General features: G+C 34.3%; 1 protein-coding gene and 1 long non-coding RNA gene across 14 annotated transcripts in view; one reads left to right on the forward strand and one right to left on the reverse strand.

Annotated features, from left to right (window-relative positions):
• Window positions 1–203: 203 nt before the first annotated feature.
• LOC121868379 lies at window positions 204–8605 on the forward strand. Its single transcript, XR_006089387.1, has 2 exons — window positions 204–529; window positions 8359–8605. It is a non-coding gene; the product is annotated as an uncharacterized LOC121868379 (long non-coding RNA).
• The window catches only part of LOC121868374 (calcium uptake protein 1 homolog, mitochondrial-like), a 42548-nt gene continuing 33658 nt past the window's right edge, over window positions 4019–12908 (reverse strand). For all 13 annotated transcript variants that reach the window (XM_042368926.1, XM_042368924.1, XM_042368922.1 and 10 more), the window contains 4 exons: window positions 12695–12826; window positions 11541–11664; window positions 9796–9885; window positions 4019–7326 (listed from right to left, as the gene is read on the reverse strand). In XM_042368926.1, coding sequence (XP_042224860.1) covers window positions 7172–7326; window positions 9796–9885; window positions 11541–11664; window positions 12695–12826 — 501 coding nt within the window. In that variant the 3' untranslated portion in view covers window positions 4019–7171. The remainder of the gene's footprint in view (window positions 7327–9795; window positions 9886–11540; window positions 11665–12694; window positions 12827–12908) is intronic.

Consider the following 12908-nt stretch of genomic DNA (forward strand, 5'->3'; position numbering starts at 1 on the left):
AAAAGCATCCATAATATAAGATTTATTCAAATAGGTTGTAATATACCGATGATGATAATGTATATAGATAGTTTAAAACTTTTAACATGATAAATATCTTCCCGTTTTCGGTGATAGTGAAAGCGGTGTTGCCACGTGTTCTGTCGCGCGGGTGACTGGCGTGGGTCACTTGACGCCGCCGTCGCCTCTCGGGCCCCGGCCACACGAATCAAAATGGCGGAGCAGGGTTCTCGCTCTTCAGTAGAGTTTAGTACTTTGAAATTAAAAGAAAATTAAAAAATATTGGCCCTCGGAGTTCATATATTTGCACCATATGTCAGTAAGGCTAAACAATCGAATTATTACATGGTACTTGCATAGAGCTGAAGTCAGCCCCCGAAATAGCTGGTTATCTCATGGACTCTCCATTCCCACTCCTATGACGCCATGTATAAAGATGATTTCCTTGTGCTATGGCTCTGACCCCAGTTCTAACTCAATGGGATCTGGTTGAAGGGAATCACCTGTTGGTCAGGAGTGTTAATAACTGGTTAGTGTGTTGAGTGAAATGTTTCTAGTGACATATTCATCAGGAAAGCCGGCATATTTTGTTCAGAAAGATACCTTTGTTGTGCCTGGAATGGTAGAGAGAGGACTTTGTCTAATGATATTTTTTCGTATCTATATGCATTCTTGCTATTCTTTCGTGGTTTTCATACTTTTGGTACGATATAAATTACGTGTACTTCAAAGGTGATGATATTGATTCAGTCTATTAACTTTAAATGACTTTAAATGAGTACTCACCTTTTTGTAAGTTTACAATTATCATTATTAATAATGTGTATATATTAACTGGATGGGATGGACTAAATATCACAAAATTACTTGTTTATGGTAACGCTAATCAAATGTATAAATCTTTACAGTATAACTTAATTCCCATTCCGTTATCCTAATATTACTCTCAGCTCAAGCTGCGAAATCGAGAACAGTACACTGGGCTTCAAAGTAGCCCGAGAGAAAACTACCAACAAACAGTAAATTGGGGATCCTACACAGGCCTTTTTCCCACAGCATGGCCACTTCTACTTTGGATGTTCATTAGGATATTAAGGTCAATATTATATGACCATCTTTTTTCAAATATCTTTCTTCTCTTGTACTGTACAAGCAAATGAACAACTTGCATTTAACGTTGAATAAAATACTTACTTGTATATCAGATAATACTTTGAGCTTCTCATAAGGAATTAAATTTGAAACCGTCATGGATTATAAAAGCTAAAACTTTTATATGATTTATTAACAATCGTTCTATTACAACTCAATGTTTAAGCAAATCACAATAAACATTCCTAAAAACTATATGTACATGTTAATATACTGTACATATATCTAGCAATAATAACATGCTCATTACATATACTGTATGCAGAAAACAATGTCTGACATTTTCAAACTTTAATACAGAGTTCTTAAGTCACACATGGTAATAAATATTACTACTGTATTCACTTTCTAGGTATCCAACTCCTCACAATAAACTTATCGAGTAAACAGTAGCAATACCCAAATTAAACAGGAAAATCATATAACAATCCCTTCACCGATTATAAATTTGCTAGTTACATAGCAAATCATTCAAAGGCTAATACTATACTGCATTGTTTGCTGAAGATAATTTTTAATCATAATCTCACATAAATAGGAAAAGGGCATCATCTTCACTTGATATATTATTTGTGGTATACAATACTGTATGTTGTATCTTGTATAAGCTTATGTTGCTCAAGGCTACAACATATTCAGAACATGATGGATTATTCATACCAAGTTCATATCATAATTCAGATAAAAAATAATCAAAACAATAAATAGAACTAAGTTAACATGATGTTGAAAACACATAATAATGTGGCTTTATTCATGGTGAACCTATCATACTAACTTAGCAGGAATCCAAATGCAAAAATTGATGATGGTACCTGGGACACAGTCCGACTAATTACCCAAATGTAGCCGCAATGAAGTCAAATAATGGTCCTACATGAATAAATCGGACTGCTAACCACTTCTCGACTAGTATTTGATGTCACAAAGTCACAAAAAATTGGAAAACTTAATTTAAACTGAGTTAATAGATCGCGTGCTTGTATCGAGGGAGCGAGTAATTACCCAAATGAACCCAAATGTAGTCGCAATGAAGTCAAATGATGGTCCTACAAGCGTAAATCGGGCTGTGAATCACTTCTCGATTATTATTTGGTGTCACGAAGTCACAAAAAATTGGTAAATTTAATTTAATCTGAGTTGTGTTAGGTTAGGTACATGCACTCGCTCTATTAACTCAGATTAAATTAAGTTTACCAATTTTTTGTGACTTCGTGACACCAAATACTAGTCGACGTTAGGTTAGGTTAGGTACATGCACTCGATCTATTAACTCAGATTAAATTAAGTTTACCAATTTTTTGTGACTTCGTGACACCAAATACTAGTTGAGAAGTGATTGGCAGTCCGATTTATTCATGTAGGACCATCATTTGACTTCATTGCGGCTACATTTGGGTAATTACTCGCTCCCTCGGTACATGCACGCGATCTATTAACTCAGATTAAATTAAGTTTTCTAATTTTTTTTGACTTTGTGACACCAAATACTAGTTGAGAAGTGATTGGCAGTCCGTTTTATTCATGTAGGACCATTATTTGACTTCATTGCGGCTACATTTGGGTAATTAGTCGGATCCCCTCGGACACCATGCCATCAGGTACCTGGCAATCAATTGGCCACAAAAGCACAGAGAATGACCTTAAAATGGTAATGATGTTCATGATGAGTATCGTTGTTCCATAGAGCTCATCCAAATTGATATCTAAATTCACTATGACAATCCTAAAATAATACAAGGTGATTCATACACAACCTATGATAGACACTTCTTTAAACATTGTAAAATTAAGAAACCAAATTTAAGAGTTACTGTATAAAAATAAAAACTCTGCTCTGCATTTCGACTTTGTTTTGACATTAATTTAAAGCAACTACTTTTGCTACACTTCATTTCAACCAGTAAACTGTGTAAAGAATAAAGGTACTAACAGAACTGAAGACAACCCAATAAAGTTTGTGAACCAGCTGTGATTATTTAAGCAATGATAAATATTTTGCTACAGTATTAAAATATGTTCATTGACTAGTCAAGGAATTTTAGGTTAGGATGGGAAGCAGTACCATCTTAAATTACAAACAGTCAAGAGTGAATTTAGTTTCATATGCATTGACTAAACATATTACTGTACTATGTTCTGCAAAACTTGAGACTAAAAAGCAAGACTAGTTTTTGGACTAGATGTTGTTCATGCTTAAAACTTTAACTTATATTAACATGAACCTTTAAATTTATAATAATAATGCTTTTCCACATACATACGTATGTTAAGGACAAAGTAGATTTCTTTAGAACAAGCTGCAGTCCGTCACAATTACAATCACAGAAATATAATGTTCAGTACAGGGATACTGTACAAAACAAGGGCAGGAAATTAAAGTAGCATCAAATACAGTGCAGGTATTTGAAAAACAGTAAAATGTAGAGGTAGAAATTTCCATTGAATACAGTTTATGATAAAATTAAATTAATTCTGACAAAGTAAGTGCTGTATAGTTTACGACTGCCTTACATGCTACGGTTCTCAAGGTACTTATTTTTCCAACTACTGTATTTGAAACATTCTTTAACAAGTTTCAATAACTCAAATGGTGTGAAAACCATAAAAAACATATAAAGTATACCTAAGTACAGTGCTCTGCAAGTTTCTTCAATACTTTTCCTTGATAAAAAACAAAATGCAACTACTGTACTAGTAGTTCAAAAATTTGATAATTAATTTTAACTCAAAGGATGACAACCACATCTTTATTTATCTCCTATGCTTGTGTGGGGTGGATCAAAGGATACAAAACCCTTATGGCAGAGGAGAAGTAGGGGAAAATTGTGGGAAGAGAGAGCATAGGACTAAAAAAAATATCAACAATTCACTAACATTTACTCACTTTAATATACCTGTACTGTGAAGTACTTAAAACATTAGATACTGTATCCATTTACACATTTGCCAGTTTTACCGATACGACAGTCCACTGATTATCTTAATCATGAATAAATACTCATCATACTCTTAATACATTTCATTTGTGAACATCTGATACATAAGTACTACATATTGTCATGTCCATTCTGCAGTACAAATATTGACTGGTTCATTCTTGAATAAGTCTCAATAAACACAATTTGATTATTAATAGATATCAGGATTTTTATTTTTGTTTTTATAGTACAGTACTGTATACTAAACTCTTCATTATAAGGTCTAGCACACACTATCCACCCCATTTAGTTAGGAGAGCACAGTCCAATGGCTGACACACAGGCACATGACACACTGCACTACTGGACTCCTACTTTATAATTAACAGAGAATAAAGGTTAAGTGTTTTGCTCTTAATATCAGCCATCCTGCATCATACTGGGAAAAGGCTTGCCAGAGTGAAATAAAAATACTAATAATTTTGGAATAAAACTTAATGGGAAACTATTACATGTGGATTGATGTATGAACAGCATGCTTGTTACCATCTTCCTAATAGGTATTCTACTGTATGAGGTTTCAAGTGTCTGCTAAATTTGATGTTACTCAGTCATAACATAGTAAGGTTAACCAATTCTCACCCTTAAGAATGCTTCAGACTACGGAAATAATATAAACAATAATATATCTCGTCAGTCCTTAAAACATGTGGACTCTAAATAAACTGTTTCAATTCAATTCAATTCAACTTCCATATACAGTAGTGCAAACAATAATATAAATTATTCTGCAGAAAGTATACTGTGTATCGTATATGTATGTATAATTCTATTAACTGCCAATATAAAATTTATGTTCATAAAATGACATGCCTTAACTGGACCATTGTCAATAGTCAGTCTTTGAGAAACACCTAACTACTCTTTCAATCTGTTCTCAAGTCTTTCAAGCCATTAATGTTAACTAGAAAAAATGGGTGACAGTTTATAAATACTGTACTTACACTACAGAAGATGGACACTATCTTGGTTGGTCTTCTTTCATTTCATTATTTTTTCAACAACTTTTTATGTGGGAAGAATAACCCATAAGAATAACCCAATAATCTTTCATGACAATGAAGTCAGAAAAATAGCCATCCGCCACAGATCAATCTCTTTATAATCATTATCAGCTACTGTATAGTACATGATGATTAATTGGAGAAGTAAATGGGTATTCTGAGAAGTTAATCAGATAAACTACTGTGTCCTGCATATTCATACATCAGTTAGTACTGTACTCATATTCATATACTCTCCCAATTTTATCAAAGACGACCACATTCTCAACTGTAAATCTATAACTTTAATAACAGCAAACAGACATCCTACGACTTAGCACTGTATTTCCTAACAAGTTTGGCAGATATAAAAAAATGGTTTTGACTAGAATATTTTATGTAACAATTTCTAATTACTTTCTGAACATTAGCAGGCATCACACATTTGTACAAAGTTCAGCACACACTTTCTCAATTATGTGGTTATAACAGACAATTCTTTTCACAAAATGAATACTCCTCCTACTTACTCATAACAAGTAAATATTTTAAACAAAATACAAAATAACTTGAAAATGGATATAACTGTGTTTTATAAATTTACTAACATTTGCATATGTCCATATGAAGCTTAAATTTTTTCAAACAAGACTACCATATCTAATGAAAAACTTCTGATAATTATATGAAACATGGTACTGTAGTTATCCTAATACTGTACTCAAAGTTAGTGTTACATCAGAAAGCTAACACCAGCAACAAACAAGGTCTACTGATGGTATTACTAGCACTCGTTATACACTAGATATTGAAAGCTTTGCATGTATGTAGTTACATTATCATGCTCTATTGCACTATTTTCAATCTGTAGTGTTGATTTTTTATCTATTTATTGTACTTTCTACATTCGTAGCATAATGTAATAGTGTTCATTTGGGTATTACTGTATGTACATGCATTTTTTTCTGCAAAAGAAAGTTGGTCATGCACAAGGATTTTTCCAAATATTTTCACCACCAACTAACCAATCCTACACTTTCAAGCACCAAAGACACACTACTAATTCTCAGTACAGTACCTCTGTTAAAGAAGTCTCCATTTTAGCTACTTGCACTATAATACAATATGTAAGAGGTACACATGCTACCTTGTCATATATGCAGGAGGGTAGAGAAGAAGTTGATAAGAAGATATAGAGGTGAGACACAGAAATAATGAAGAAAATATGAAATAGATCATGAAAGACACTTTTTTCCATTTAAGAGTATATGGCAAGTGTTTAGTCTGCTGTGATTCTGCCCAAGACAAAAATTGGGTGTGCAGCTCTTTTGTAAACTCATAAAACTTGCACATGAAATATGTAAGGATAATGCAGATCTATCTCTTTATAATCATTATCAGCACCTAGTACTGTTTGGTTTACAGATACTGTATAAGTTTATTGCCTAGAGGGATATTGAGTGCTATGGGGAATGGAAAAAACTATCATATAACATTTGTTTCTAAGGTTATTAATCAATCTGACTCACACTTCAAATGTTCATATAAATTTACTCCTTGCTTCACAAGCCTAATTTGTTCTGTATATCTTTAGTTTGATATTAACATTAATTAAAAAAAATGCATTCACTCTCTCTAAAGCCCCAAACAGGCAAAACTAATTAAAAAAATATTCATCAATCTTTATTTTCTTTTTTTACATTAATTCTCGTTTGTATTCATATCCATAGAACCCCTGTAACATATATCTGCTCATTTTCCTTTATCTTGAATCTGAAAATCTTAATATTATAGTATTCCTTCCACATTGTACTTTAAAGTCTCATTCTCTACTGGCCACCACATCTTTATACAGCATTAACATTTCACCATCAAACACAGGTGTAGATTTTTTTTATCTCATAGTTCTTCACATTGTTACATGATAATACTTCACTCTTTTTTATCATCATGATCATGTTCTTCTAAGTTGTTTCCCTGACCTCGGCAGTTACACCCTTCACAATGTCTCTTCCACTCTTCTTGTAAGTCTGCATCCCGCACACGAACCTTTCCTCATATATCCAAGAGAACTGGCTTTGTCTCTCCTGCACACTTAAACATAGAAACAATAAGCTTCACAAATCCTGTATCTTTGGGTTTCTCTAAGCCACGCTGCAATCTGTTTTTCATCACTGCAACAAACTCCCGATTACTGAGTTGACCATCATCTGTAAGGGTAAATAACAAGGTCATGAGGCTGGTTGGTATGAGAGAGAAAGACCAAGGGGGGTGAAGACTGAGGGGCTTATTACACAGTTACATATTTTAATCGAATAATCCCATTCCTGTCCATATGTTTCTGAAATGCTGCTTGTCAGGGAACTGCCAGTACAGTGTTGTAAAGTTGATTATTCATTATAAAATGTACATCACTGTAATGTATACTGTACTTAAATTTATAATAGGTTTTCAACTACTTTATTTGCAACTTACTGTATTCGATGGTAATATATATCTAATTAGTATATGCTCAACTGTTTAATTGCTTGTAATTGATTGCCTGGGAAGATATTGGAAGCATAATGTGTTGTCTAATGGTAGACCCTACTGCCATATGGCATCACGAAAATTGTGACCAAGTCCCAGGTTGCTGATCTGACTTTCTGCTTCATTTACACACAATTGCAGGGTCTCAATTGTTTCTCTTACCATTGACAACGCAACATACGTACAGGGGTGTATATCGTTTCTCACTTTTGATCTTGTTTTAATTTTTGTATTTATAGTTCTTTATTATTAAAATTATTATTACAGTTACTGTATTATTATCATCATTATTTTATTATTTTACTTTTGTTTGTTTTATCATAAACTTTATTTATTATGAATTATTATGACTATTATGACTATTATTTATTATTATTATGATTATTATTATTATTATTACATTTTCGCCCCGTTGTGGGTCAGTGACCTGTGTCCGGGTGGGCTAATCCCCGTAAAAAAAAATAAAAAAATAAAAGTTAATCCCTTACACAACGACTCATACGCGGAGGTATCGGGGAAGGTAATGTCTGGGGTTGTCGGAATCAAAATTCGCTCTCCACCAATGATGCTTGCTGGTGAGTGCACCGTGCTCCGCCTGCTTGTGAGTATCATTCTAAGTCCACCATCTATTAGAAATTGAGGAAACTCTACGTCATACATTATTAAGATTCTATGTTTTGTAATTCTTGTTGCAGCCTTTTTTTTCCCTGTAGATGTCAATACACCTCCAGTATTCACTACTTCCTCTACTGGCAACTGGCACTATACCCTGTGCCTGTGACAGTGACAAGATTGGTTCGCCTCCTACTCCTGTCACAGGGTTTACCTGGAAAACTTCACAGCAGGACCTGAACCACTAACTTTGACCAAACCTTGCATCTGTGCAGTGATTTAATCTTTACTAAATTTGTACTGGTGGAGTTGGAAGTGTAAATTATTAAATACAGGCATTATATTGAACTGATGTATATCAACCCTACCCTCTGTTGCTAATGAAGTAAAGGTGAAAGTGATCAAAAGAGTAGTGAGTCTAACATCCAAAAGAACTCAATACAATGCTGGTAGATGATAAACTCCACAAATCTTATTATTTTTTTTTTTGTATATATCACCCTCAACTTCTTCCAAAATTTGTTCCCTGATATTACCTAAGTTTTCTATACTGTCTGCATAATCACCCCCAAACCCATCAGTTCCACCCTTTTACTTCAAAAGTTTGTGCAATTATTTGGCCACAACAAGAAGGTAAGGAGGGGTTTGGTTTCACCTCTTTTTGAGCAGCAACCCATCAAAGGGCATTGCGGACTTGTCTCTTACATTGACTTCTTTTCCAAACAATGCTCAAGCTTATGTGCATACTGTATGGTTAGACCTTTCCAAATACTTGGGTTTGACCTAAGTCAGTAAAATACTGCTATTACACAAAACGTTTTTACATTCTTTATTCCTTAGTAGCAATGGGTTAAATATCTTTACAGTTTTTATTTATTTCAAAGGATTAAATATCTAATTACAGTACAGTACGCCCAGATAATTCAAGGATTTTTATTTTGAGGTCCTCTATTATTCGAAGACGGCACCCTGGATGTACCCAAGAATGTCTGTGGGTAGTTTTAAAGTTGCCGGCATTTACGCGGCTGGGACAGGGAGCCATTCATTCTAGAGACAGTAATTTCCTATACCTATATTGTATATATGTGTGTGTGTGTGTAGACACACACATATATACCATACAGGAAAAAGATATAATTGTCCTAAGGGCAAACACATAAAAGGAATATACATTTCTTTGTACACAAAGCAAAAATATAATTCGTGGATTTGGCGATTAGCGGCCATTTTGAGAACCTATCCCCCGCGAATTTGAAGGGCCTACTGTACAGTAGTACTGCACTATATTTATATATTTTGTACAAACAAATCTCTCTTTTTTTTTTCTTTTTTTTTTCATGACACTGAGCTTGTTTCACTTCATATTGACAGATTAGTATCTCTGAGAGAGAGAGACAAAATTTGTTTATCATGTAGTCATCACGGTGATAACTTAAAGGAGTTAAGATTCTTTAAAATTACCTCCCACCCCAACAAGTTTGAAGTAAAGGGTAATTGTGTTAATTTGATGAACAAAACTTACAGCAGAATGCACTTACTGTTATCATCAAAAAGTGTGAAGACAACATTGACAACGTGGTCCGAGAGCTCAACATGTGCAACAGTCTTGGCCACATGTTTCAGGGTTGCTGCAAAGCAAGAGTTAAAAACTGCAAGTAATTTTAAAGAAAAGAACAATACTCCATACACATTTTTCCATGGTTTAAACATCACAGTACAGTACAGTACTGGTAATTTATTGCAGATTTGGATATCACAATATAATTTTTATAATAAAAATATTCAATAGTCATGTTTTAACACAAAGCTATGATTACAAAAAATCAAACTGCCCACGTGAATTATTTCCAGTGGAGCTGAAACCAACAAGAACCTTCTATATGTGAAAAGATCTATGTGTTGAGCCTTATGAGAGGGTGTAGCTAGAGCTCTTTACACAGGCTTGCAATCATCTCTTTTAAAGCTGCCCAAAATCAAACATAATTGATTGTAAATAGACCTGCAAGTGCTTTGCCAAGCATATCTTGTATCAAGAAACAAAGATAAGAGAATGTAATAACGGCGGTGAAATTAGACATTATTTAATGACATGAGCTCTGAAGAAGTTGCATGTATTTCATTTCTTTTTATCAATTTATAAAAATTTTCTGTACAAACATCAGCCATCACAGCTTCACCACCATATGTTATTAATGTGTGTAAACCTGCCCCAATGAGCACTATGAATGAAGCTTGGCTCTTAGGTTCTCCTGAAAAATAGGTGTTACCCCGAGGGAGTCACTCATGGCTGGATATGCAGATAATTCTGGTTCTCATTCTGTAATTGAGACTGACACACAAAGAATGGGTAGTGCATATGCTATGAGGTCTCAACACTAATTGAATTCCAGGCTTCAGGCTACTGTAACTTCTCAGACCTCTTTTTTAAGTCAAGTTCCTGAGGGGGAGATGGCTGATCTATGAATTAGCCTCAGTTAGTTGAATTGAGGGTTTTCCTTGGTGACACATTCACGAGTTGTTCCCGTCAGGCATTAAGATTAAAATAAATACAGGTAAACCACCGATTTTCCGGGAACTGGTAGTCTGGCACCTTCTTTAGTCCGGACAAAATTACGAGAGGGCACTTAATTTCCCTCCCTCCCTTCCAGCCACGGTGAAGGTGATTAATTTGAGTATAAACATCATATAATTTGCACAAGAGATAAAGATTTTAGTTCTTTAGTGTAGTACATTTGAGTACCAAGTGTGTACAGTAATATGTTGCTAAAAATTATGGCTTTTTCACATTTAATTTACATTTCATATTTGTTTAATTTAAGTTTCTAGCAGTCCATGGTGCTTTAGAGACACAGGAGGTGCATCATTAGTGGGTCAGAGGTGTATTGTTGAATTAATATTACCTGACCTCGGTTGGTCCAGCAAAAATCGGTGGTGTACCTGTATTAGTATTGTTTTTTTATTCAAAGTTACTTTTTTGGCCCCCAAGCCCCGTTGTGCCCGGGTGGGCTATTCCCCATAAAAAAAAAAGACAAAACAACTGTGTATTTTCATGTTGTTTCAGAAATTTTAATTAATAGTTATGAGACAGGTAGTGTACTGTTTATTTTTAATGAAAATAGTAATATTTAATCAGCACTTGTCCCACAAAACATGTGCTCTATAGGATTTAGTAAGGAGCTCTGACATACAGAAATATATAAACATCATCCTGTCAAGTAAATATCAAATGAAATAATGAATTAGGAGATAAAGAGAAATAGTCAGAATTCACTCAAATTCCTACCTGGATCAATTGAAGCTCCAGCAATGTGATAGAAAGTTAAGGCTGTATCAACATCATTGATGTTATTGAGGAAGTGGAAGAACTTTAAGTAATCATCGCGGCTAATTCCTTGAGAAGCTTCACCCTGGAGTAAAACATTTAAGTAAATATATTTTATCACATACTGGTAGTACAAGTGACTGAACTTGGATATTTAATTTTGTGGTTGAGGAGAGGAATATGTGAACTGTGAGATCCCCTACTTTGTCATTCTGATCTGCTGTACAAGGGCAAATACTTTTACAGTGACCACAATGGGAAACAGTATCAAACTAACAGCAGAGGTCCCTTTTAATGACCTTTAAAGATATCTGTGATGAAAATCCCTCTTAATGATTCCCTTAGCATATTTTGCTTGTGCATGATTCATGAACTTCCAAGACTATGTATAATCACACTCAAAATGACCAGTTTCACTGAATGAGATGATGAAAGAATTCATTATAAATTAAAACTTATAATAAAATTGAAAGGTTGAGCTGATGTGTACACTTGGGAAATGTCAGCCCACAACTAACACACCATAAGGCCTCAACTGAAGTAATATGAAAATCAATACAGTACTGTACTATACTACAGTAGTAATTCTACAGTGAATAAACGAGATGGCAGAATGGTCACAAAACACCAATACAGTACATTCATACAGTATAATGCATTGATATAAAATAAACTGGGTAGAGGAAACTTACATAATCAACATATGAAAAGCAAAAGTGATTAAACCACTGCCCTCTGTAAGTTCTGTAAGGAAAACAGGAGAGTAAAGGGACCTCATGTTGATAATTGTGAAAACCGACATTCACAAACCAAATTTTTTACAAGTTTGAGTGAAGAGGACCAGCTCTTGGGACCATCCCAGAAAACCTGTTGGCTAGCTAGCTTTCAAAACACACATGGATTCAGGTTGTGACTCCACCTAATAACCACATTTTGACTGAGAAATTAAATGGAACAATTTACATTTATCTGATTGGACAGAGGTCATGTCTAGATATGGTAACTCACTGGACAATACGGGTGCCAGGAGGTCAATAATCATTACTGGACTCACAGATCCATTATGCACCCCATTGCATGAGCCTCATATATGTATAAACAAGTTTGAACTATACCTTGAATGCTTTTTTTACTCTCTTGAGCATTCGTGCCTTCTTGTTTGTTGGATAACCACCGTAAGCACTCAGCAGCTCAGCAAAGTCTGCTTCTGATATCAAACCCTCATCATTAGGACCCTTACGACGAAACTGACAAGAAAAAATTTTAAATCACATTTTACTCATAATAAAATAACACTGGAGAGTGATAAAACAACTAACGTGAAATTCT

The sequence above is a fragment of the Homarus americanus genome, unplaced genomic scaffold (assembly GCF_018991925.1).
Source record: "Homarus americanus isolate GMGI-L3 unplaced genomic scaffold, GMGI_Hamer_2.0 scaffold19318, whole genome shotgun sequence".
NCBI classification, from domain to species: Eukaryota; Metazoa; Arthropoda; class Malacostraca; order Decapoda; family Nephropidae; genus Homarus; species Homarus americanus.